General features: G+C 36.1%; 1 protein-coding gene across 1 annotated transcript in view; it reads left to right on the top strand.

Annotated features, from left to right (window-relative positions):
• Positions 1 to 25749, top strand: part of PPHLN1 (periphilin 1) — a 153108-nt gene that overhangs the window by 41864 nt on the left and 85495 nt on the right. The window contains 1 exon segment of the mRNA XM_020979755.2: positions 5837 to 5898. Coding sequence (XP_020835414.1) covers positions 5837 to 5898 — 62 coding nt within the window.

The raw sequence follows: 25749 nt of genomic DNA, 5'->3' as shown, positions 1-25749 counted from the left end.
CTCCTAATTATTGCTGTAATTTCCTCTTTATTTTTGGTGGGTTTATCTTTTTTATTTTAAATGCTGGTAATTTGGTTTTCTAATTTTTTTCAGTCAAAATGGTTTATCTGTTTAATGGTTTCTTTCAATTTTATTAGTTCTCATTTGATTTTCAGGATTTCTAATTTGGTGTTTAAATCTCTCTTTCTTTAGCCCTTTATTAAATGTAATTTTTATTGCATCATGATCTGAGAAGGATGTATTTAATATTTCTGCCTTTCTGCATTTGCTTCTTTGCCCTATACATGATCAATTTTGTGTAGGTTTCATGTACTGTTGAAAAAAGAGTGTATTTCTTTATATCCCCATCAACTTTCTTCCAGAGGTCTGTCATGTCTCACTGTCTAAAATTCTTTTCACCTCCTTAACTTCTCCCTTTTTTTTGGTTAGATTTATCTAGTTCTGAATGCAGAAAGTTGAAGTTCCCCACTAGTACAGTTTTACTCTCTATTTTCTCTTGCAACTAATTTAATTTCTCCTTTAGAAATTTGGATGCTATACCATTTGATATTACTTCATTATCTATAGTACCTTTTAGCAAGATGTAATTTCTTTCCTTGTCTCTTTTAATTAGATCTATTTTTGCTTTTGCTTTGTCTAAGATCATGATTGCTACCTCTGCTTTTTTAAGTTAAGGTGAAGCACAATATATTCTACTCCAGCCTTTTACCTTCACTATGTGTATGTCTCTGCTTTAAATGTGTTTCTTGCAAACAACAGGATTCTGATTTTTAATCCACTTTGCTGCTTCCATTTTATGGGTGACTTCATCCCATTCACATATTCCCGTATTTATACTTGTCTCTCTCACTCTCTCTCTCTTTCTCTCTCTCTCTCTTTCTCTCTCTCTGTCCCTCTCTCTCCCTCTCACCTCTCCCTCCCTCCCTCTCTGTCCCTCCTCACCAGTTTTTTCCTTCCACTGCTTTCCTCATTCTGCCTTCCCTTCTATTATTACTGTCCCCCCTGCTTCCTTGTCCCCCATCTACTTCCTTTTAAAGTAAGGTAAATTTCTGTACCTAAATGAATCTATGTATTATTCCGTTGTAGAGGCGAATCTGTTGAGAGTAAGTTTCAAGCAGTGCTCACCCTGCTCCCTCCACTCTAATAGGTCTTTCATGCCTCTCCATATGTGATAATTTACCCCAGTCTTTCTCTCCCTTCCCTCTTCTCCTAGTGCTATCCTCTTTCTCATCCCTTAATTTTTTTAAATATCATCCCATCAAAGTTAGCATATACCTGCCCCATCTGTCTATGTATACTTCTTCTAACTGCCCAATAGCGATAGTTATTAAGAGTTACAAATTTGACCTTCCCTTGTAAGGATGTAAATAGTTTAACCTTATTGAATAATTCGTTTTCCTTTTCACATTTAACTTTTTATGCTTCTCTTGATTCTTATATTTGCAAATCATATTTTGTTCGGCTTTGATCTTTCATCAGGAATGTTTGAAAGTCCTTGATTTCATTGAATGTCTATTTCCCCCCCGAAGGATTATGCTCAGTTTTGCTGCATAGTTGGTTTTTGGTTGTAATCCAAGCTCCTTTGCCTTCTAGAATATCACATACCAAGCCTTCTGATCCTGTAATGTAGAAGCTGCTAAATCCTCTGTAATTCTCAGTGTGGCTCCCTAATATTTGATCAGTTTCTTCCTGGCTGCTTGCAGTATTTTCTTCTTGACCTGACAATTCTGTAATTTGGCTATAATATTAATGAGAATTTTCATTTTGGAATCTCTTTCAGTAGGTCATTGATAGAGTCTTTCAGTTACCATTTTGCCCTCTGCTTCTAGGATATTGAGGCAGTTTTCCTTTATAATTTTTTGAGAGATGCTGTCCATGCTTTTTTTTTTGATCACGGCTTTCAGGCAGCCCAGTAATTCTTAAATTAAATTATCTCTGACCGATCTGTTTTCCAGGTCAGTTTTTCCAGTGAGATAGTTCACATTTTCATCTATTTTTTCATTCTTTTGATTTTGTTGATTGCATTTTCTTTTTTTTTGTTTGTTTGCTTGTTTTTGTCTAGGCAATGAAGTTTAAGTGACTTACCCAAGGTCATACAGCTAGTAAGTGTCAAGTGTCTGAGGCTGGATTTGAACTCAGATTCTCGGATTTGCACTTTTCTTGTTATTAGTGATTTAGAACATTTTTTCTTTCAGATTTCTTCTGAAAACTGCTTATTCATATCTTATGACCATTTATCAAATAGATACTCTCAGATTTTAGGCATTTTTATTTTTACTTTTTTAGGTTTAGAAGTTCTTTTTCCTTTTGATGGGTAAAGGATGGGTGCTGGATAGGAGCAGCTAAGTGATGCAGTAAATAGAGCCCCGGCCTTGGAATCAGGAGGATCCAAACTTGACAGTTACTAGCTGTGTGACCCTGGGCAAGTCAGTTAGCCCCCGATTGCCTCAAAAAAAAAAAAGAATGAGGACTGGACCTGTGATTTCGCTGGGTGAGGAATCTAGCAAACTACTCAAAATGTTGCCTTGACCACAGAGAGGTTAAGTGACTTAGCTAGGGTCACATAGCTATTATGTCTTAGAAGTAGGACTTGAACCCAAGTCTTCCTGATTTCAAGAAAAACCATGCTATGCTGTGCTGCATCTCTGAATAAATTAGAATGAAGATATCCTTCAGTGAAATTGGGAAATAAGAATGGATGCTGTACTTTCCTTTAATTCATTGTGCCTTTGGATTAAATCCATGAATACCCAAAGATTTCGTTTTCTTGTTGGTTTATTGCATGTAAGATTAACAGATTCTTTTTTTCTCAACAATAATAACATATTTCTCATGATTTTTTTTCTTAAAATCTTAGGTGATTTAATTTTTGTTAAGGATTTAGAGTTCATGTTTGTTCTTTTGTTGACTTAAAAAAATTTACTGTTGTTAAAGACTTTGAACTTTCTAGATGTGTTTCCTGATATTTTGAAATACTATTTAATAAGACTTATTTGAGAGTGTAAAAAGTTACAGTTGCAAAACTGCAGATGCTGTAACCAGATTTAGATTAGCTATTTGTTTATCTATTTTTGATGAGTCCATTGGGGTTAAGTGACTTGCCTAGGGTCACACAGCAACAAAGTGTCGAATTTGTGAGCCTGGTTTTAAACTCAGGTGGTTTGACTGCAGGACTCTATCTACTGTGCCACCTAGCTGCCCCTAGACCAGCTATTCTTACACTGGAGTTCATAGACTCCCAAAAGATCTATGGATAGATTTTAGGAGAGTCTTTACATTTTTTTCAATATAATTCATTTCCTTTGTTATATTATACATTTTATTTTACGTATAACAACATTATTCCAAAAGGAAGTATGGGTTCCAGCAAACTGCCAAAGGAGTCTTTGGCATTAAAAAAAAAAGAAAAATAAGAAAAAATTGCTGATCAGTTTAGATCTTTTTAAAAGCCGTTGGATGCATTGCAGTGATGTTGCTTAAGAAATATGTTGGGATTGGTTGAGAAAACGTGGTCACATCCTGTAGTTTATTAATTGCAAGCCAGTTCAGGACCAAGGGATTTGAGGTGAGGATCAAGCCAGGAGGAAGCATTCCAGCCAAATTCTTGAGAAAGAATTTCTTTAGAATGAGGAGAGTGTCTTGGGCTCAGTCTCTTTTCTATCTAATCCCTTTCCCAGAGGAAGTCCTTGTAAGTTTTGAGGGTTCAGAAGATTTTGGATTAATGGCGTCTTCTCCAGTATTGCCTCAGTTAATTAGCAACCGTATCTTCAAGATGTAGGAGCTCAGCAAAAAAACTGCGCCATGTGTAAGGGGAATTTAATGAGTTCTACACAAAATGAAGGAAAGGAATTCTTGGCAACTAGGAGCTACCATTTTGCTGCTTATGTTTTATAAGTTTGAGCTCACTTTTCCCAGCACTCTGTTCTAGTAGAAAGTGTATCACAGACTTTTCAGAGGAGAAGGATGGTTTAGTATCAGTACTTCTTACTATATAAATTTAGTAGATACTCCTTTATAAAACCTAATTAAGTTTGCCTGATTAATTGCTGTTAACTGATAATCATGTGGAGATGGCTGATGAACTATAATGTATACATACATACGTGTGTGTGTGTGTGTGTGTGTGTGTGTGTGTGTGTGTATAAAACTGTAGAAGCACATTTCTCAACCCTTCAGTGGCATCCCTAAAAGGCAATTTGCAAGTGTGTCTGTATGTTAGGAACAGGATCCTCAGTGTTTACCAAAGGGCTATATATTGAGTTCAAAGTCATCGAACATGGTAGCTACATGCTAGGTTCTGGGATTACAAAAACCAACAAAAAAACCCCCACCCAACTGTCAAAAAAACCCTAACAGTCTGTTAAGGAATAATTAGACATGTAAACATAAATATGATAGGAGATATAGTAACATGCACAAACTGCTATGAGAGGAAGGGAGAAAACAAAGATTGCTTTTCTTTCAGGGCATTATAACAGAAGACTTCAGGTAGGAGATAACATCCGTAGGAAGTCTTTTAGGATGAGAAGAATTTTTACTTTTTTATAAGTTACCAAAATGTAGCTAAATATCACTCATTTTAACCAAGTTAGTTTTATTGTAATCCTTATTTTAAGGAGGAACACTTCTTCACAGACTGCATTCAGGAGAATGTAAAAAGCCATTTGGTCCCATTGGATATCAGTTTTTTAGAGTTACAGATATAGGACCTGGGGTATAGGGTGAATATTTTTTTTACTACCAGTTACTTCGGTTATGGTGAATTGGAATTTGTAAAGGCTGCAGACAAGATTGAGTTTGATGTCAGTGTGCTTTGGCTTTCCTGCTTGGTTAAACCATTATTTCTATTATTTGTTGCTGTTGTGTTTTCTTTATGCATTTTCCATGACTTATGTTAGAAAGTAAGAATGAGTATTTTAGATTTATATGTTGTTTTAGTACGAAATCATTCATGCATTTGGCTGACACATAAGTGATTGATGTTTTCAGGTTCTACTTAGTTTTAATTGTAGCTGAGAAAGGAAATGACCATGTTAAAAGGAGAAAATAGTAAGTTTAGTATAGGACTTAAATCTGGAAAAGACTGGAATCAGTCATCAAAAGAAAGGTCAAATAGAAAATAAAAAATAATACTTGAGAAAATATACTTAGGCATTGGCTGGAAGCAAATTAATATTTTTTTTTGTGCTGTTTGTCATGGGCAGAGAATAGTTGTGATGGTGATGATGGTGATGATGAAAGCTAGTATCTATATAGTACCTCCTATGTGCTAGACACTGCTAAATGATTTACAAATAATATCTCATTTGGTCCTTACAACAACTCTGGGAGGTAGGTGCTGTTATCATTCTATGAATATGCAGTTGAAGGAAACTGAGTCAAACAGATTAAGTGAATTGCTGTTAAGGTCATACAGCTAGTAAGGCTGGTTTGAGTTCTTAAAGAATAAGCCAACTTGAGTTCTTAAATTAGTGGGGTAGCTCATTAGGGACCTCTCTTTTCAGCGAGGCTTTTCTTTTAGTTGTTAAAATATTTTACCTATAAATCTAAGGCAAATATTCAAAAAGTGGATTTTTGTTTTCTTCTATATTTGGTTTTTGCCACTGAGGTTCACAGATTTAAAGCTGAAATGGACCCTTATAGGTTCCCCCATCAAGTTTAGCCATCAGACTCCAAATCTACACAGATTTTCAGATGTGCTTGGTTTATCTAAAATAGTTACAGTCATAGTTTTAGGTTCATAGTCATATTTTACCTATGCTTAATCAAAATAATTTAGATGTAATATATTTATGTAAGTATACAAATGTGTAATAAGTATCTTTTTATGTTTCAGGATGAGACCAGCTATCGATGGGCAAGGGATGAACATCCCATAAGTAGACAGCCTGACTATAGGTAAAAAAGTGAGAATAACTTCTGTTAATGTACCTTCTTTCTCACCTGTTAGATGTGTTTTATCAGGTTTCATTTTTGGTGACTAGCATCTGAATATAAATTTCAGATAGATATCTAAAATGTCTGTATTGGGGTAGGGATATTTTTTCATGCAACCAGGATTTATTATATTCCTTTTACAGACATATTTTTATACTAGTGGTGGTAGCACTGTGCAGTACATTCATGAATGTTTTCCATCACATAACGTATTTGAATAACTACATTTACATTTTTTGTGTAATCTTTAAGCTTCAAAGAAGTAGCTGATGGTCTTTTCTCTCGTTGTTTGTGAACAGGAACTTCTAATCATACTCTCTTCATTTATGTATTAAACAAAAAAAAAATCCAAGGAATTGTTTAGGCCATAGTAAAAATTTTTCATATTTTTGAGACTCTGATATGTATGTACAAGTAGTAATACATACCTCAGTAGACCTCAGTATCATCAGTGTGCTAAGACTAAGGGTTTAAATGCTTAGTTATCTAGAAAACACATTCAGAGTGAATCATTCTCCATTGGTCAGATCACTTGAAATTTTTACTGAGAGAGAGAGAGTTAGAGAGAGTTGTGTTTATGATAGACATAGAGCTTAGGATATAGTATGCACTTAATTGATTGATCACTTGATATGGGAGGCATAGTGAATAGAGTTCTAATTCTGTCACCATAAAGACCAGGCCTAAAATCCTATCTCTGACACATCTAAGCCCATAAAAGTTCAAAAAGTGGATTTTGGTTTTCCTCTGCAGATAATTTTAGTTTTAGCCAGATGTTCATAGATTTAGAGCTAAAAGGGACATAAGATGTCATCTGATCTAATGTCCAGGCTCTTTGACTCCAAATCTCATAGAGGTTTTCAGATATGCTTGGGTTTTCTAAAATAATTCCAGTCAGTCTTAGTTTGCTCATAGTCATATTTTACCTTTGTTTAATCAAAATCATTTAAATGATAATATGCCAGTAGGTAACACTCTCAGACTAAAAGTTGCAAAGAAGATGCTGACCTGTATTGTTATAGGGAGTTTACTGAGGAGTTCCTACACTAATGAAACCACAGGTCCAGTATATATTTATATAATGTCTTACGTGTGTATATGTATACATGTGTGTATAGACATATGTAGATATAAGTATATGTGTATATACATGATAAAATCTAAGAAGATGTATAATATTTTGTTGTTTTTTTTTAATGGGAAAGGAACATTTTTCTTTCCAAGTACAATAAACATTTCCTAAATTTGCAATAACATTCATTCCTTTAACATGCTTCCTGTTTCTAGAGCATCAAACCAGATACTGGGTTATCAGACCCTATCTACCATCTCATATTCTACAAATGGGTAAAATGAAGCCCCAAGATATTAAATAACTTGCTTTAGGTTAGTAAGTATCTGTGGGGGAAAAAACTACCCTGGATGACCAAAAAGGGAAACTGAGGCAGAGCTCCAAGCCAAAACACTTTATTAAAGGGACCTGGCTCCCTTCAGTGAAGCAGACCCCGGACCTTCTTCGCTTTCTCAGGTGCCCCCTCCTTCCAGGGCCCTTATTATTGTAAGGTTGGATATCTAGACATTCAAGAGGGGCTATCAGATACAGAATAATTCCACTGGTTGGCGTATGATGCATAGGCTAAAATAAGCAAAACAATATATCATCAGGGTCATGAATTGGGCAAGGCAGGAAATATTTCCCCTGACCAGGTGGTTACAAGATGGATGGGCTATTTCTAAGGTTGGACAATAGGACATGATTCAGACTATACGTATGTCCCAAGAACATTTTTGGGGGAGCTAGAGGACTTTCTGTACCATTGCAAAACTTGTGCTTGATTGAGTCATGGAATTTGAGCAAAACAGGATGAAGTTGTCTATGTCAGGGTTCCTGCAGTCTTGTGGTTGTGCAATTAAGTTCTATGGCTGGTAAACAAGTATTAACCATTATATTAAAAGCTGGGGGCCTGTTATAGGACCTTCCTATCACAATCTATATTCTTATGCAACTTGTACAAAATATAGATTAAGAATAATTAGATGGCTAAGTATGTATTACTAGGTGAATATAGTAAAATAATTTTTGTCCCTTATGAAATAATAATGAACACACTTATACTAATTAGGGTTTGAGTAAGAGTCCTCAAGGAAATCAACTTTCTCATATCAAAAAAAGGATTTAAACCTATGTCATTAACTCCAAAGTCATATTTTTTGCCTCTGTAGCTAATTGTCTTTGCTTTCAGACGATATCAGTAAATATTTATTAAACACTTACTGGAGGAAGCTAGGCCTGGAGTCAGGAAGACTCATATTCCTGAGTTCAGATGTGACCTCAGACACTTACTAGGTGAGTGACCCTGGGCAAGTCACTTAATCCTTGTTTGCCTCAGTTTTCTCATTTGTAAAATGAACTGGAGAAGAAAATAGCAAACCACTCCAGTATCTTTGCCAAGAAAACCCCAGAGGGGTCATAAAGAGTCAGACATGACTGGAAAATGATTGAAGGTGCTTATTAAGTGCCAGGCATCGTGCTAAATGCTGGTGATGCAAAAGAAAGGCAAAAGACAGTCTCTGGCCTCAGATAGCTTGAATTCTGATGAGGGAAACATCATTTAAACAAATGTATACAAAACAGGCTTATACAGGATAAGTATAGCTTATGGTCTGTAGTGGGGTATAAGACACACACAAAAAAGAGTTTTATGAGGTTTAAAAGCAATAGGCTTTACAGAGGAGGTAACAGATTTGGTTTTTAGATGGATAGGAATTTAGCCAGTAAAGGAAAGAAAATTATATTTAAGCCATAGGAAAAAGTGTGCACAGAGGAACATACTGGAAAAAGAAGAAATTACTGTTAGTAGGGGAGAATGAAAGAAAGTAAAGTTAGTTTATTTGGAGGGTGGAGTACATGAAAGGCATTAATATGAAATAGAAGTGCGGAGTCATATGATAGAGGGCCTTGAATGCCAGGAAAAGGAGTTTAAATTTTACTTGGCAGGTAATAGGGAGTTCAGATTACATATTGGAATCTCTTCTGATTTTGCATGAGAGTGATAAATAGGTAGAATAAAGGTGAATTAAACATAAATGCTTTCATATTTTTTGTGAAACTCTAAATGGTCACATACACTTATAAAGAATTTTAACCATTAAACCTAATCTTTACAAGTCGTATTCTTATTATTTAAAATATGAATTAACAGTGTTACCAAGTGGTCAGATAAATTTCAGAAGTTAGCTTCTTTGTTTTTCATTGGTATTCATTTTTATACTTTCAAATTTTGGGTAGATTTTTAAAAGTTAATATTTCACTTAGTTTTAGATTTAGAAAAAATACCTGGTTTTTTTTTCTTTAATGGTTCCATATTTAAAAATAAGACATTTAAGAAAATGGTGAAAATATAGCTAAGTATATATTGCATAAATCATTCAGGCTTTCCTCAGTGACAGACTCTTAGGATTATAATACACTTTATAGATTTAATACCCCTATTCTGGCAACCTCATTATTGTATGGCTCACACCCATTCATACACTTTTAGCTCTCAAGAAAAGATGTCAGTTTTTGTAAATTATATCTGATTTTTTATCTGTATGCTACAGACATGTTTTGCTAAAACAATATCTTCAGTTGATTACTAAGTAGACTGGCAAGTGTACTTTGGAATCCCTGTTAAAGATGGTTTTAGTGTGGGCTGTTGGCTTCTGTGTGTAAATAATTTCATGCAAGGAATGTCATAATATTATTCATTAAAATGAGATTCTATTTATATCAAAAAAATATTTTTGTAACTGTTTTGAATTGGGTCTAAAAATGCAACCACCACTTGTAAAATTCTTCCTTTTTAGGTTCTATTATATTTTTAATGCTTCCATTTTATCTTCTACAATCATTTCCATCTCTTAACTGTCAGTAATTCTTCAACTCTCTCTAATTATGAAAAATGTTTTCTTCCTTGATCCTCTAACTTGTTTATGATGTGACCTTTTATATCTAGATCAGTTATCCATTTAGAGCTTATTATAGCGTATGTATGCACACACACACATACAGTACTATACAACATGTATATATTATGGGAAACTGTGTAAACCTAATAGTAACCAGACTTCTCTCCAGTTTCTTTAATAGTTCTTATTGAATAATAAGTCCTTACTTCACAAGTTTGGTCTTTAGAACACTTGTGTTTTTTTAAATCTAAAGTGATTTTTAAAAATTATTTATTTTTAGTTTTCAGCATTCACTTCCATAAGATTTTGAGTTTTAAATTTTTTCTCCCTCTTTTTCCTCCCTGCCTCCCCACAATGGCGTGCAGTCTGATGCAGGCTCTACTTATACATTCATATTAAGCATATTTTCCCATTAGTCATGATGTAAATAACAATTAGAACTAATGGGAGGAACCACAAGAATGAAGCAATGAAACAAAACAACAAAGGAAAAGAAGAGTAAATAGTATGCTTCCGTTTGCATTCAGACTGCATGGTCTTTCTCTGTGTGTGGATAGCATTTTTCAACTTGAGACTTTTGGAGTTGGCCTAGATCCTTGCATTGTGAAGAAGAGCGAAGTCTTATCAAAGTCAGTCATCACACCGTGTGGCTGTTACTGTGTACAGTGTTCTCTTGGTTCTGCTCATTTCACTCTGCATCAGTTCATATAAGTCTTTCCAGGTTTTTCTGAAGTCTGTCTGCTCATCATTTCTTAAAGCACAATAGTATTCCGTTACATTCATATACCACAACTTGTTGAGCCATTCTCCCATTGATGGGCATCCCCTCAATTTCCAATTCTTTGCCACTACAAAAAGAGCTGCCATAAATATTTTTGTACATGTGGATGCTTTTCCCATTTTTATAATTTCTTTGGGACATAGCCCTAGAAGTGCTATTGCTTGGATCAAAGGGTATGCACATTTTTATAGCCCTTTGTGTATAGTTCCAAATTGCTCTCCAGAATGTTTGGATCATTTCACAGCTCCACCAAGAATGCATTAGTGTTCCAATTTTCCCATATCTTCTGCAACATATATCATTTTCCTGTCTTTTGTACCTAACCTGTTCCATTGATCCACCACTCTACTTCTTAGCTAGTACCAAGTAGTTTTGATGATTGCTACTTTATAGTACAATTTAAGATCTGGTACAGCTAGGCTACCTTCCCTTGCATTTATTTTCATTAATTCTCTTAATATTCTGAACCTTTTGTTCTTCCAGATAAATTTGGTTATTGTTTTTTTCTGGCTGTATAAAATAATTTTTTGGTAGTTTGATTGGTATGGCACTGAATAAGTAAATTAATTTAGGTAGCATTGTCATTTTTATTATATTAGCGCGGCCTACCCATGAGCAATTGATATTATTTAGATATGACTTTATTTCTGTGAAAAATGTTTTATAATTGTGTTCATATAGTTCCTGGTTTTGTTTTAGCAGGTAGACTTCCAAGTATTTTCTAATGTCTACAGTAATTTTGAATGGAATTTCTCTTTTTATCTGTTGCTGTTGGGCTTTGTTAGTAATATATAGAAGTACCAGTGATTTGTATGGTTTTATTTTATATCCTGCAACTTTGTTAAATGTATTTATTATTTCAAGTAATTTCTTAATTGATTATCTAGGTCTGCCATCATATCATCTGCAAAGAGTGATAGCTTTGTTTCTTCTTTGCCTATTCTAATTCCTTTAATTTCTTTTTCTTTTCCTATTATTACAGCTAACATTTCTAGCACAATATTGAATAACAGTGGTGATAATGGACATCCTTGTTTTTACCCCTGATCATATTGGAAATGCTTCTAGCTTATCCCCTTTACATATAATGCTTGCTGATTATTTTTTGGATAGGTGCTATCTATCGTTTTAAAGAAGACTCCATTTATTCCTGTGCCCTCTTCTTTTCAATAGGAATGGGTGTTGTATTTTGTAAAATACTGTTTCTACATCCATTGAGATAATCATATAATTTCTGTTAGTTTTATTGTTGATAGGTCAATTACGCTGATAGCTTTCCTAATATTGAACCAGCCCTGCAGTCCTGGTATAAATTCTACCTTATCATAGTGTATGATCCTTGAGATAAGTTGTAATCTCTTTGCTAGTGTTTTATTTAAAATTTTTGCTTTTATATTCATTAAGGACATTAGTCTGTAATTTTCTTTCTCTGTTTTGGCTCTTTCTGGTTTAGGTATCAGCACAATATTTGTATCATAAAAGAATTTGGTAGGACTCCTTCTTCATCTGTTTTCCCAAATAGTTTATATAATAGTAGAATTAATTGTTCTTTAAATGTTTGATAGAATTCTTTTTTTTTGTTTGTTTTTTTGTTTTTTAGCTAGGCAATGAGGTTAAGTGACTTGCCCAGGTTTACACAGCTAGTTAAGCGTTATGTGTCTGGATCTGGATTTGAACTCAGGTCCTCCTGAATCCAGGGCCAGTGTTCTATCCACTGCGCCACCTAGCTGCCCTGATAGAATTCATTTGTAAATCTGTCTGGCCCTGGAGATTTTTTCTTAGGGAGTTTATTGATGACTTGTTCAATTTCTTTTTTTGAAATAGGATTGTTTAAGTATTTTACTTCCTTTTCTGTTAATCTAGGCAATTTATATTTTTAAAATATCCATTTCACTAAGATTTTCAAATTTATTGGCATACAGTTGCGCAGAATATTTCCTACTTATTGTTTTGATTTCCTCTTCATTGATGGTGAATTCACCATTTTCATTTTTAATGCTGGTAATTTGGTTTTCTTTCTTTTTTTTTCCAATCAAATTAACCAAAAGTTTATCAATTTTATTGTTGTTTTTTTTTCATAAAACCAGCTCTTAGTTTTATTCATTAGTTCAATAGTTTTCTTAATTTCAATCTTGTTATTCTCTCCTTTGGTTTTCAGAATTTCTAATTTGATATTTAATTGAGGATTTTTAATTTGCTTTTCTAGCTTTTTTAGTTGTATGCCCAGTTCATTGATCTCTTCTTTCTCTATTTTATTCATGTAAGTATTTAGAGATATAAAGCTTTCCCTAAGCACAGCTTTCGCTGCATCCCATAAGTTTTGCTATGTTGTCTCATTATTGTCATTCTCCTGGATGACGTTACTGTTTCTATGATTTATTGTTTGACCCACTCATTCTTTAGGATTAGATTATTTAGTTTCCAGTTAATTTTTAGTCTGTTCTTCCATGGACCTTTATTACATGTAATTTTTATTGCATCATGATCTGAAAAAGATGAATTTAATATTTCTGTCTTTCTGCATTGGATTGTGAGGTTTTTATGCCCGAGTACATTTTCAATTTTTGTGTGCCATGTACTGCCGAGAAAAAACAAGCATATTCCTTTCTATCCCCATTCATTTCCTCCAGAGGTCTACCGTATTTAATTTTTCTAAAATTCTATTTATCTCCTTAACTTCTTTCTTGTTTATTTTGTGGTTAGATTTCTGTAGTCCAGAGAGGGGGAGGTTTTTGTCTCCCACTAGTGTAGTTTTGCTGTCTGTTTCTTCCTGTATCTTTCCGAACTTCTTCTCTAAGAGTTTGGATGCTATACCACTTGGTGCATATTTGTTCAGTAATGATATTACTTCTTTGTCTATGGTGCCTTTTAGCAGGATGTAGTTTCCTTCCTTATCTCTTTTAATTAGATCTGTTTTTGCTTTTGCTTTGTCTGACATCAGGATTGCTGCTCCTGCTTTTTTTACTTCAGGTGAAGCATAATATATTCTGCTCCAGCCCTTTATCTTTATTCTTATATGTATCTCTCTGCTTCAGATGTGTTGCTTTTTTTTGGGGGGGGGCGGCTAGGCAGTGGGATTAAGTGACTTGCCCAGGGTCACACAGCCAGTAATTGTCAAGTGGCTGAGGCCAGACTTGAACTCAGGTCCTCCTGACTCCAGGGCCAGTACTTTATCCACTGTGCCACCTAGCTGCCTCTGGATGTGTTTCTTGTAAATAGCATATTGTAGGATTGTGGTTCTTAATCTACTGTGCTATCCATTTCTACTTTAATGGGATTTTTAATACCATTCATATTCACAGTTATAACTACTGTCCCTGTCTTCCTCTCCATCCTGTCCACCCCCCCCCCATTTATGCTTTTCTCTCTCCTTTCTCTCTTACCCTCCTCACTGGAGTTTTGCTTTTAACCACTTCCTGCCGTAGTCTGCCCTCCCTTCTATTAGCCTCCTCCCTTTTCTTCCCCTTTCCCTTTCTACTTCTTCCCTCCCTTCTATTCACTCCCTTCCTTTTCTTTTCCCTTTCCCTTCCTACTTCCTGTAGAATAAGTTAGATTTCTATACCTGACTGATTATCTTATTCCCTCTTTGAACCAAATCTGATGAGAGTAAGGTTCAAACAATGCTCATCTCCCTACCTTCTTTCCCTCTGCTGTAATAGGTTTTTGTGCCTTTTACTGTAAGGTAATTTACCCTTGTTTGCCTTCTCCTTTCCTCTTCTCCCAGTACACTCCGTTTCCACCACTTAATTAGATTTTTTAACAGCACATTAAAGTTAGCTTATACTCATGCCTTCTGTCTAAGTATACCCCTTTTAAATGTCATAATAACATTACAGTTCTCAAGAGTTACATGTGTTATCTTCCCTTGTAGGGATGTAAACAGTTTGCTCTTATTAATATCATGTTTTTTTTTTCTTTTTATGCCTCTCTTGAGTCTTGTACTTGAAGCTCAGATTTTCTGTTGAGCTCTGGTCTTTTCATCAGGAACTTTTGGAAGTCCCCTATTTCGTTGAATGACTGTCTCTCCCCTGAAAGATTATGCTCAGTTTTGCTGGGTAGTTAATCCTTGGTTGTAATCCAAGCTCCTTTGCCTTATGGAATATTGTATTTCACGCCCTCTGACCTTTTAATGTAGGAGCTGGAAGGTCCTGAGTAATTTAAATTGTTTCTTTCTGGCTGCTTGCAATATTTTCTCTTTGATCTGGTAATTTTGGAATTTGGCTACTATTTTCCTTGGCGTTTTCAATTTGGAATCTCTTTCAAGAGGTGATTGGTGGATTCTTTTGATTACTAATTTACTCTCTGGTTCTAGGACCTCAGGGCAGTTTTCTTTGATGATTTCCTGAAATATGTTCTGCAGGCTCTTTTTTCATCGTGGTTTTCAGGTAGACCAGTGATTTTTAAATTGTCTTCTCTTGGGTCTATTTTCCAAGTCAGTTGTTTTACCAATGAGGTATTTTGCATTTTCTTTTATTTTTTAATTCTTTTGTTTCTGTTTGACTGCTTCTTTCTCTGTCATAGAGTCATTAGCCTCCACTTGCCCCATTCTAATTTTTAAGGAGTTGTTTTCTTCTGTTGGATTTTGTGCCTCCTTTTCCATTTGGACCATTTTACTTTTTAAGGAGTTTTTTATTCAGTGAGTTTTTGTGCCACCTTTTTTTATTTGGTCAATTCTATTTTTTAAGGACTTGTTTTCTACAGTTAATTTTTGTACTTTTCCAAATTATTGACTCTTTCTTGCATACCTCTCATTTCTTTTCCCAATTTTTCTTCCACCTCTTTTATTTGACTTTTAAAATCCTTCTTGAACTCTTTCAAGAAGGCTTTTTGGGCTTGAGACCAGTTGATATTCCCCCTTGAAGTTTCAGATGTGGGTATGTTGATGATGTCATCCTCTTCTGAATTTGTGCCTTGATCTTCCCTTTCCCCATAATAAGAACCTATGTTCAATGTCTGTTTCTACTTTTTGTGCATGGTGTTTGCCTGTTTTCTGACTTAAAAAAGCTCTCCTTGCTGGGGTGTAGAGGGAGCTTACCCAAGCTTCTTTTCCTGCTCATCCAGGCCTTGAATCTGAATGTTTGGCTCCTGCTCACCCGGGCCTTGCACAGGGATACTTTGCTATGGTGGATGTCTGTCAGCCTAGAGTTTTGCCTGCTGGTGTTGTGCTTCCCAGAGTTGAGTGGAGGCACCAGGTGATTTGATGGAGAATGCCTTCGTCAGGGGTTGTTTTCCCCAGTTGGTATCTACCAGTTCCCCTGCCAGCATTGAAGTTCTTGGGGGATTGCTCCACCAGCCTGGGTCTCAGGATCTTGTATGCTTGCTATGCTGAGGTGGAGCCTGCCGCTAGGTTCCTTGGATCCCTCCAGTCCATTACTGCTTCCCCTCCCCCAGAGTGAGTGGTACCTTTCCCGTTAATCCCCCAAGCTTCCTGGGCTACCATACTGCAATGCACTGGGGTCTTTTTGCTAGCTCAGGGTATTTTCTGGGCTTTCAGTAGTTAATAAGGGAGAGTAATAGCAACTTACTTCTTACTCTATCTGCGTTCCCAGAAGCTGAAAAAAGTAATTTTTTTGGGTTATATTTTAAGTTCCAGACTATCTCTGACCCAACATTTGACTCATAGTATACATATGTATACTTATTTATACATACATACTGTGTATATTTCCATTTATCAGTTGTTTCTCTAGAAGTGGATAGCATCTTCCTTCATAGGTCTTTCATAGTTGATTTGAATATTTATAGTACTCTGAATAACTTGGTTGTTCACAGTTGTTCCTTGTACAATATTGTTATTGTATACAGTGTTGTTCTCTTAGTTCTACTCACTTTACTTTTCATTATTTCATGCAAGTCTTTCCATGCTCATCATTCATTCATTTATCTGTCTGTCTATCTATCCATCCATCCTGTTGCCAGCAATCAGATAGTACACTGAACAGGAAGGCGCGAAATAAATATGAGATGTGGGCCAGGAGGAGCAGTAAGGACTGACTCAGTTTATTCATCTAAGGGTACAGCATATATAGAGAAAATCTAGCCTAACTTCAAATGAGTCATCCCATGAGATACTCCCCGAACATCTGCTGATAAATGACAATACCTATTTCCTCATTATCAGAGTTCCTAGATTGGGTTGTGAACTCCGAGGCTTTTTCCTGGCACTTAGGCGCCACCTGCATAGAGGAGTCAAAGTGGTATTTTTAGTGGTATTTTATTTTTTTCCAATTACATGTAAAGATAGTTTTCAGCATTCATTTTTTTATAAGATTTTAAGTTCCAAATTTTTTCTCCCTCCCACCTCCACAAGATGGCAAGAAATTTGATATAGATTACATATGCTCAGTCTTGTAAAATATATCTATTTTAGTCATATAGTGAACAGAGAAACAGAACAAAAGGAAAACAAAAAAAAGGTGAAAGTACTATGCTTCAATCTGTGTTCATACTCTATGGTATGTGGATAGCGTTTTCTATCATGAGTCTTTTGGAATTGCATTGCTGAGAATAGCTAAGTCTTTCAATAATTGATCATCAGAGTTTTGTTCTTACTGTGTACAATGTTCTCCTGGTTCTGTTCACTTCACTATGCTTTAGTTCATGTAGGTCTTTCCAGGTTTTTCTGAAATCCACCTGCTCATCATTTCTTATAGCACAATAGTGTTGTTACATCATATACTACAACTTGTTTAGCCATTCCCCAATTGATGAGTATGCCCTCGTTTTCAGTTCTTTGACATTATAAAAAAAGCTGCTATAAATATTTTTGTGTATGACACAGCCTTCAGAGATAGATGCTGTTATTATTATCTCCATTTTCCAGATGAGGAAATGGAGGTAGACAATGCTTAAGTGACTTGCCTTTTAGGCCATGAAACTATGTAGTGTTTGAGGCCAGATTTGACTTCAGGTCTTCCTGATTCGAGGACCTGCACTCAATCCATTGAGCCACCTGCCCACCTTTCTAGAGTCTTAGTTCAGAGTGTCAGGGACCTCAGACCTCATGAGCTTAGACTATCCTTGTCTGAGCACTATCACTGGTGCCTACACCAATTTCTCAGTGCTTCCAAAGTCTCTGCCCCAGAACTTTGCTAAGGGAGTCTTCTCTTCTTACTGCCTTCTGACCGAGATCCTTACAGGCTACACAACTCCCTGGCTTGACCTGACTTTGGTCTAATTGAAATTCCAGTCTACATTGTTTCTGGTTTTGCTGGCAGCCCCATAGGTATTGGTTTTGGTCTTTTGGCTGACTTCTTGTGCAGTTAAATCCAAGTCGGATATCTTGATCATTTTAGTCTGGGAGCCATGATGGTTGAACAGTAGGAAGCAGTGCAGCTGAGGTCTTTTCCACAAAACTCTTCTAAACAGATCTAGAAAATATACTAGATAATCCTCATGGTAAAATTCAGAAAAAGTTACTGTGATTCCTTTTTCTGGCTCATCTTGACATAGGGAGTCAGATAGGTCTATGGACATCAGGTATGAAGAAAACTCTTTTACCCTGCTCATCATCTAGATGCCTTCTGTCACTATCACTTCCTTCACCTTTGTGCCTCCTGTATGTCAGGCACTGTGCTAAGTGCTGAGGATGCAAAAAGAGGGAAAACTCAGTAAATGTTTATTGACTGGATTAATTAATGTACTGAAGTGTTGTCATTTGTGCTATGGCCTTGATATTCCTGCTATCATTTCTGTTCATTACTGCTGTACATTAGGAGACCCTCTGGAAACTGCAAACATTGGCATCACCCACCACACTGACTAAATCTTTAAAATCTGAGCCTTGCTCCTTCCAAAAGCTATGGCTAGGTTGTTAGGTTTTTTAAAGTGATCCAGGGGCCCAAGGCCCAAATCATTGACAGATCTCCCCAGTAACCTGAGTATCAATATTAATGCATGAAGATCTGACCAAGGAGTCTTCAGGATTAATATAAGCTTTTCATTTTTGTTTTTAATATTTCATTTTTTCCAATTACATGTAAAAATAAATTTTAATATTCATTTGTAAAAATTTTTAGTTCCAAATTCTCTTCCTGCTTTCCCTCACCATTCATTGAGAAGGCAAGCAGTTTGTTATAGGTCGTACATGTGTAGTCATGTAAAACATATTCCATATTAGTTATATTGTGGAAGCACAGACCAAAAAAAAAATCCACAAGGAAAATAAAAAAATTTGAAAAGTGTGCTTCTGTCCGCATTCAACTTCTATCAGTTCTTTCTCTGGAAGTGGATATCATTTTTCATCATAAAACCTTTGGAATTGTCTTAGATCCTTGCGTTACTGAGAACAGCTAAATCATTCATAGTTAATTATCGTACAGCATTGCTGTTACTGTAGAGAATGTTCTGCTATTTATGCTCTCCTCAATTTGCATGATTTCGTGTAAATCTTTCCAGAGTTTTCTGAAAACATCCTGTTAATCATTTCTTAAAGCACAGTAGTAGTCACAGTCATATACCACAACTTGTTCAGTCATTCCCCAGTTGATGGGCATGCCCCCAATTTCCAATTCATTGCTCCACAAAAAGAGCTGCTATAAATATTTTTGTACATATGAATCCTTTTCATTTTTCATTTTTTTTTGATCTCTTTGAGACCCAGACCCTCCTGGTGGTATTGCTAGATCAAAGGGTATATACAGTTGTATATCTTTTGGTCATATTTCCAAATTGCTCTCCAGAATGGTTGGGTAAGTTCACAATTCATCAGTAGTGCATTATGGTCTCAATTTTCCCATATCCTCTCCAGATTTGTCATTTTCCCTTTTCTGTCATTTAGACAATCTGATGGGTGTAAGGTGGTATCGCAGAGTTGTTTTAATTTGCATTTCTCTAATAGTGATTTAGAACATTTTTTCATATGACTATAGATACTTTGGATTACTTCTTTTTTTAATTTTATTTTTAAAATTTTTTTGTTTATTTTTAGTTTTCAGCAATCACTTCCACAGGATTTTGAGTTCCAGATTTTCTCCCCATCTCATCCCTCCCCTCACCCGAAGACGGCATGCATTCTACCCCTTCTCCTAATCTGCCCTCCCTTCTATCTCTTCCTGCTACCCTTCTCTTAACCCTTTCCCCTTCTATTTTCCAGGACAAGATAAATTTCTATACCTCATTGGCTGTATATCTTATTTCCCAGTTGCATGTGAAAACAATTATTAACATTTGTTTTTAAAACTTTGGGTTCCACATTTTCTCCCTTTCTCCCTCTCCACCCACACTCACTGAGAAGGCAGGCAACTCTGTACAGGTTACATGTATACATGTGTAGTCATGTTGTGAAAAACTTAACTATATTTCCCTTCATCCTATGCTGCCCCTGTTTATTCTCTCTTTTGAACCTGTCCCTCCTCAGAAGTGTCTGCTTCTGATTACCTCCATCCCCAATCTGCCCTCCCTTCTATCATTTTCCCACTTCTTATCCCCCCCCCCTTTTTCTTGTAGGGTAAGATAAATTTCCATACCCAATTGAGTGTGTTATTCCCTCCTTAATCCAAAACTGATGAGAGTAAGATTCACTCATTTCCTTTCACCTTCCCCCACTTCCCCTCCACTGTAAAAGTCTTTTCTTGTGTTTTATGTGAGATAATTTACCCCATTCTATCTGTCCCTTTCTCCTTCTCCAGTATAATCCTCTCTCACCCTTTAATTTTATTCCCCATATATCATCCCTTCATCTTCAACTCACCTGTCCCTTATGATTTTTCTTTCCTGTTTACCTCTTCATGCTTCTCTTGAGTCTTGTATTTGAAAGTCAAGTTTTCTATTCAGCTCTGGTCATTTCATCAACAATGCTTGAAAGTCCTGTATTTCACTGAATGTCCATTTTTTTCCCCTGAAGGCTTAGACTCAGTTTTGCTGGGTGGGTAATTCTTGGCTGTAATCCTACCTCCAGAATATTATATTCTGATCCCTCTGATCCCTTCATGTTAAAACTGCTAAATCTTGTGTTATGCTGATTATGTTTTGACAACACTTGAATTGTTTCTTTCTGGCTGCTTGCAGTATTTTCTCCTTGACCTGATAACTCTGGAATTTAGCTACAATATTCCTAGGAGTTTTCCTTTGGGGATCTCTTTCAGGAGGTGATCAGTGGATTCTTTCAATTTCTATTTTGCCCTCTGGTTCCAAAATATCAGGACAGTTTTCCTTGATAATTTCTTGAAAGATGATGTCTAGGTTCTTTTTTTATCTTGGCTTTCAGATAGTCCAATAATTTTAAAATTCTCTCTCCTGGATCTGTTTTCCAGGTGAGTTGTTTTTTCAGTGAGATATTTCACATTATCTTCTGCTTTTTCATTCTTTTGGTTTTGTCTTGATTTCTCATAAAGTCATTAGCTTCCAGTTGCTCCATTCTAATTTTCAAGGAAGATTTTTTTTTTCTGTTTGGTGAGACAGTTGTGGTTAAGTGACTTGCCCAGAGTCACACAGATAGTGAGTGTTATGTGTCTGAGGTCAGAATTGAACTCAGGTCCTCCTGACTCCAAGGCTGGAGCTCTATCTCCTGCGCCACCTGGCTGCCCCAAGGAAGTATTTTCTTCAGTAAGCTTTTGGACTTCCTTTTTTATTTGGCCAGTTCTGCTTTTTAAGGCATTCTTCTCCTCATTGACTTTTTGGACCTCTTTTGCCATTTGGGTTAGTCTATTTTTTAAGGTGTTATTTTCTTCAGTATTTTTTGAGGTCTCCTTTAGCAGGCTGTTGACTTGTTTTTTGTGATTTTCCTGCATCACTCTCATTTCTCTTCCCAGTTTTTCCTGTACTACTCTTACTTGCTTCTAATAATACTTTTTGAGCACTTCCATGGCCTAGGACTGATTCATATTTTTCTTGTAGGTGTTGGATGTAGGAGCTTTGAATTTGTTGTCTTCTTCTGGTTGTATGTTTTGATCTCTGTTACCAATGAAAGATTCTGTGGTCTGACTTTTTTTGTGCAGTTTACTTATGTTTCCAGCCAATTACTTGACTATTAAACTCTTTGTTAATGTAGGGGTCTGCTTCCAGTGTACTGTCCCAAGCTTCAGGTTTTATGCAGCTGTTTTCAAAGATACTTCTAGGAACCTGTAAATTTTCAGTTCTTCCAAGGTGGCATAATCAAGGGCGAGGTGTTTACTCCTTTTCTGGCCTGTACTCTGGTCTGTGAGTGACCACAAGCGCTCTTTTCTGTCTTGAAACTGTGTGGAGGATTTCCACTTTACCACGCCAGAACTCCTCCTTGTCCAGGACCGCCAGCCAGAACTGTGACCTAGATCCAAGCACAAACAAAGCAAGAGATTCCTGCCTCAGCACCAGCAAAGAGATCACTGCAGTATCCCTCTCTGGTCAGCCATTCAGTTCCCTCTCAGTCAGTGAGTTCCAAGAGCTCCAGAAGCAGCTACCACCCCATGGCTGTGGCTAGACTGGGGCTGGGACTGAACTTATCTCTGAACCCGGTCACAGACTTTTCCTACTGACCTTCTAACTTGTCTTTGGTGTTTGTGGGTTGAGAAGTCTGGAAACTGCCACAGATGCCCGTGATTCAGACCCCTGAGGCCTGATCTGTACCTGTGCTCCCACACTGAACTGCGCTCCTCTCACTGCCCAGCACAATCGATCTTTCCAGTCAACCATCCAGGTTGTGTTGGGCTGGAAATTTGCTTCACTCTGTCTTTTTGTGGGTTCTGCTGCTCTAGAATTTGTTTAGAGTCATTTTTTTACAGGTAATTGAAGGGGTTTGGGGGAGACCTCAAGCAAGTCACTGCTTTTACTCTGCCATCTTGTCTCTGCCCCACCTTGGATTACTTCTTCTGAAAACTGCCTGTTCATATTTCATATCCTTTGGTCATTTATCACTTGTATTCTTATAAATTTGACTTAGTTCTCTATATATTTGAGTAATGAGGACTTTATTAGGGAGATTTACTGCAAATGTGTTTTGTAGTAGTTTTTTGCTTTCCAAAAGTAATCTAGGCTGCGTTGGTTTTATTTATTCAAAAATTTTAAACTTTAATGTAATTAAAATTATCCATTTTATATCCTTTGACATTCGCTGTCTCTTGTTTAACCATAAATTCTTCCTTTATCCCTAGATCTGACAAGAAACTATTGTATATCCCCTAATTTGCTTATGATATCACCTTTTATGTCTAAATCGTATACCCATTTTGACCATACCATGGTATACAGTATGAGATGATGGTCTATACTTAGTTTCCAAAAAACAGCTTTCTAGTTTTCCCAGAATTTTGTGTCAAATAGTGAGTTCTTGTCCCCAAAGCTAGGATCTTTGTTTTAACAAACACCAGATTATTACAGTTATTTACTACTATGTGTTGTGTACCTAATCTATTCCACTGATCCACCACTCTTCTTTTCTTTCAGTACCAGATTGTTTTGTTTAATACTGCTTTGTAATATAGTTACAGATCTGGTACTGCTAGAATACCTTCCTTTACTTTTTTTTTCATTGATTGCCTTGATATTCCTGACCTTTGTTCTTCCAGATGAATTTTGTTTTCACTTTTTCTAGCTCTAGAAAATAACTTTTTTGATTGGTATGGCATTGAAGATGTAAATTAGTTTAGGTAGAATTACAATTTTTATTATATTGGTTTGGCACACCCATGAGCAATTGCTGTCTTTCCAGTTATTTAGATCTGACTGTATTTGTGTAAAAAGGTTTTTGTAATTGTGTTCCTGTAGGTTTTAGGTTTGTCTTGGCAGATAGATTCCCATGTATTTTATATTGTCTGTAGTTATTTTAAATGGAATTTCCCTTTTTCTTCCTGTTGTATTTTCTTGGTAATGCATAGAAATGCTGATGACTTAAGTGGGTTTGTTTTATATCCTTCAACTTTGCTAAAATTGTTAATTAATTCATTAGTTTTTTAGTTAATTCTCTAGGGTTTGCTAAGTATACCGTTTTGTTATATGCAAAGAGTGATAATTTTGTTTCCTCATTGCCTATTTAATTCCTTTCATTTCTTTTTCTTATTATTATAGCTAACATTTCTAAAACAATATTGTATAATAGTGGTGATAATGGGCATCCTTGTTTCATCCTTCATCTTATTAGGAAAGCTTCGAGGTTATCCCCATTAGAGATAAAGTTTGCTGATGGTTTTAGATAGATATTACTTATCATTTTAAAGAAAGTTCCCTTTATTATGTAGTATTTTTAATAGGAATAAATGTTGCATTTTGTCAAGTTTTTTCTGCATCTGTTTAAATAATCATATGATTTCTGTTGATATGATCAGTTATGCTAGCAGTTTTCCTAATATCAAACTAGCCCTACATTCCTGTTATATAAATCCCTCTTGTTTCATGTGATGTATTGTTGTAATCTCATTGCTAGTGTTTCGTTTAAAATTTTTGTATCTATATTCATTAGAAAAATTGATCTATAGTTTTCTTTCTGTGTTTCTGCTCTTCCTGGTTTGGGTATCAGCATCATATTTGTGTTGTAAAAGGAATTTGGTAGGACTCCTTTACCTATTTTTCCAAATGTTTTTTATGGTATTGGGATTAATTGTTCTTTAAATTTTTGGTGGACTTCACTTGTGAATCCATCTGGTCCTGGTGATTTTTTATTGGGCAACTCATTAATGGCTTGCTCCACTCACACCTAGGCGCAACAGACCTTTCCTGCTGACCTAATAAATTGTCTTTGGTGTCTGTGGGCTGAGATGTCTGGAACTGCCACCACTGCCAGTGATTCATTTGCCTAGAGGGCTACTTGGGGTTTGCTGGAGCCCAGTCTGCATTGGTGCCTGCACTCCTCTCTCACCTTGGTGCAACAGACCTTTCCTGCTGACCTCCAAGTTGTCTTGGACTGAAAATTTGTTTCACTCCATGTTTTTGTGGGCTCTGCTGCTGTAGAATTTGTTTAGTCATTTTTTTTTCTTTTATTAATTTATTTTGATTTATCAACACTCACTTCCATATGCTTTTAAGTTTAAAATTTTTCTTCCCCTTTCTCCCCACCACCCTCTCCAAGACAGCACACAATCATATTTTCACATAAGTGAAGTTGTAAATAAAAATTAAAACCAATAGGAGGAACCATCAGAAAGAAGAAACAGAACTCAACAGAAGAGGAAAAAAAAATCCATCCTTTTTTTCACCCTGTTTATGCTTTTCTTTCTCCTTTCTCCTTCCCCCCCACTAGTGTTTTGCTTTTGACCACCACCTCCTTCAGTCTCTCCTCCCTTTTATTAACCCTTTCCTTTTTCTTCCCTCCCTTCTCTTCTTCCCTTTTCCCTCCTACTGCCTATAGGGCAAGTTAGATTTCTGTACCTAACTGATTATGTTATTCCCTTCTTGGGCCTGATATGATGAGAGTAAGGTTCAAACAGTGCTCCTCCCCACCTTCCCTCTGCTGTAATAGGATTTTCTGTCTTTTCCTGTAATGTAATTTACCCTTGTCTGCCTCCTCCTTTCTCAGTACTTTCTAAGATCAGACTAATCCACTTACTTGGATCCATTTAACCCACTTGATTATATTTTTTTTATCATTACATCAAAGTCAACTAATATCCACCCCTTTATGTATACTCCTTTAACATGGTGTAATAACAATACAGTTCTCAAGAGTTGCAAGTGTCATCTTCCCTTGTAGGGATGTAAACAGCCCCTTATTAACAACATTGTATCTTTCTGTCCCATTTACCTTTTTATGTCTTTCTTGAATCTTGTACTTGAAGATCAAATTTTTTGTTGAGCTCTGGTCTTTTTATCAGGAAGGTTTGGAAGTCCCCTTTTGTTGAATATCCATCTCCTCCCTTGAAAAATCATGCTCATTTTCGCAGGGTAGTTGATCCTTGGCTGCAATCCAAGCTCCTTTGCCTTATGGAATATCATATTCCATGCCTACCATCTTTTAATGTAGCAGGGACAAGGTCCTGCATGATCCTGACTGTAGTTCCATGATATTTAAATTGTTTCTTTCTGGCTGCTTGCAGCACCTTCTCTTTCATCTGGTAATTTTGGAATTTTGCTATTATATTCCTTGGCGTTTGTCAATTTGGGATCTCTTTCAGGTGGTGAGCGTGTATTCTTTCTATGGTTATTTTACCTTCTGGTTCTAGGACTTCAGGCAG

The sequence above is a fragment of the Phascolarctos cinereus genome, unplaced genomic scaffold (genome assembly GCF_003287225.1).
Source record: "Phascolarctos cinereus isolate Bilbo 61053 unplaced genomic scaffold, phaCin_HiC Scaffold_1;HRSCAF=81, whole genome shotgun sequence".
NCBI lineage: Eukaryota > Metazoa > Chordata > Mammalia > Diprotodontia > Phascolarctidae > Phascolarctos > Phascolarctos cinereus.
Note: the sequence above shows the minus strand (reverse complement) of the source record. Positions and strands in the feature narration are given on the sequence as shown.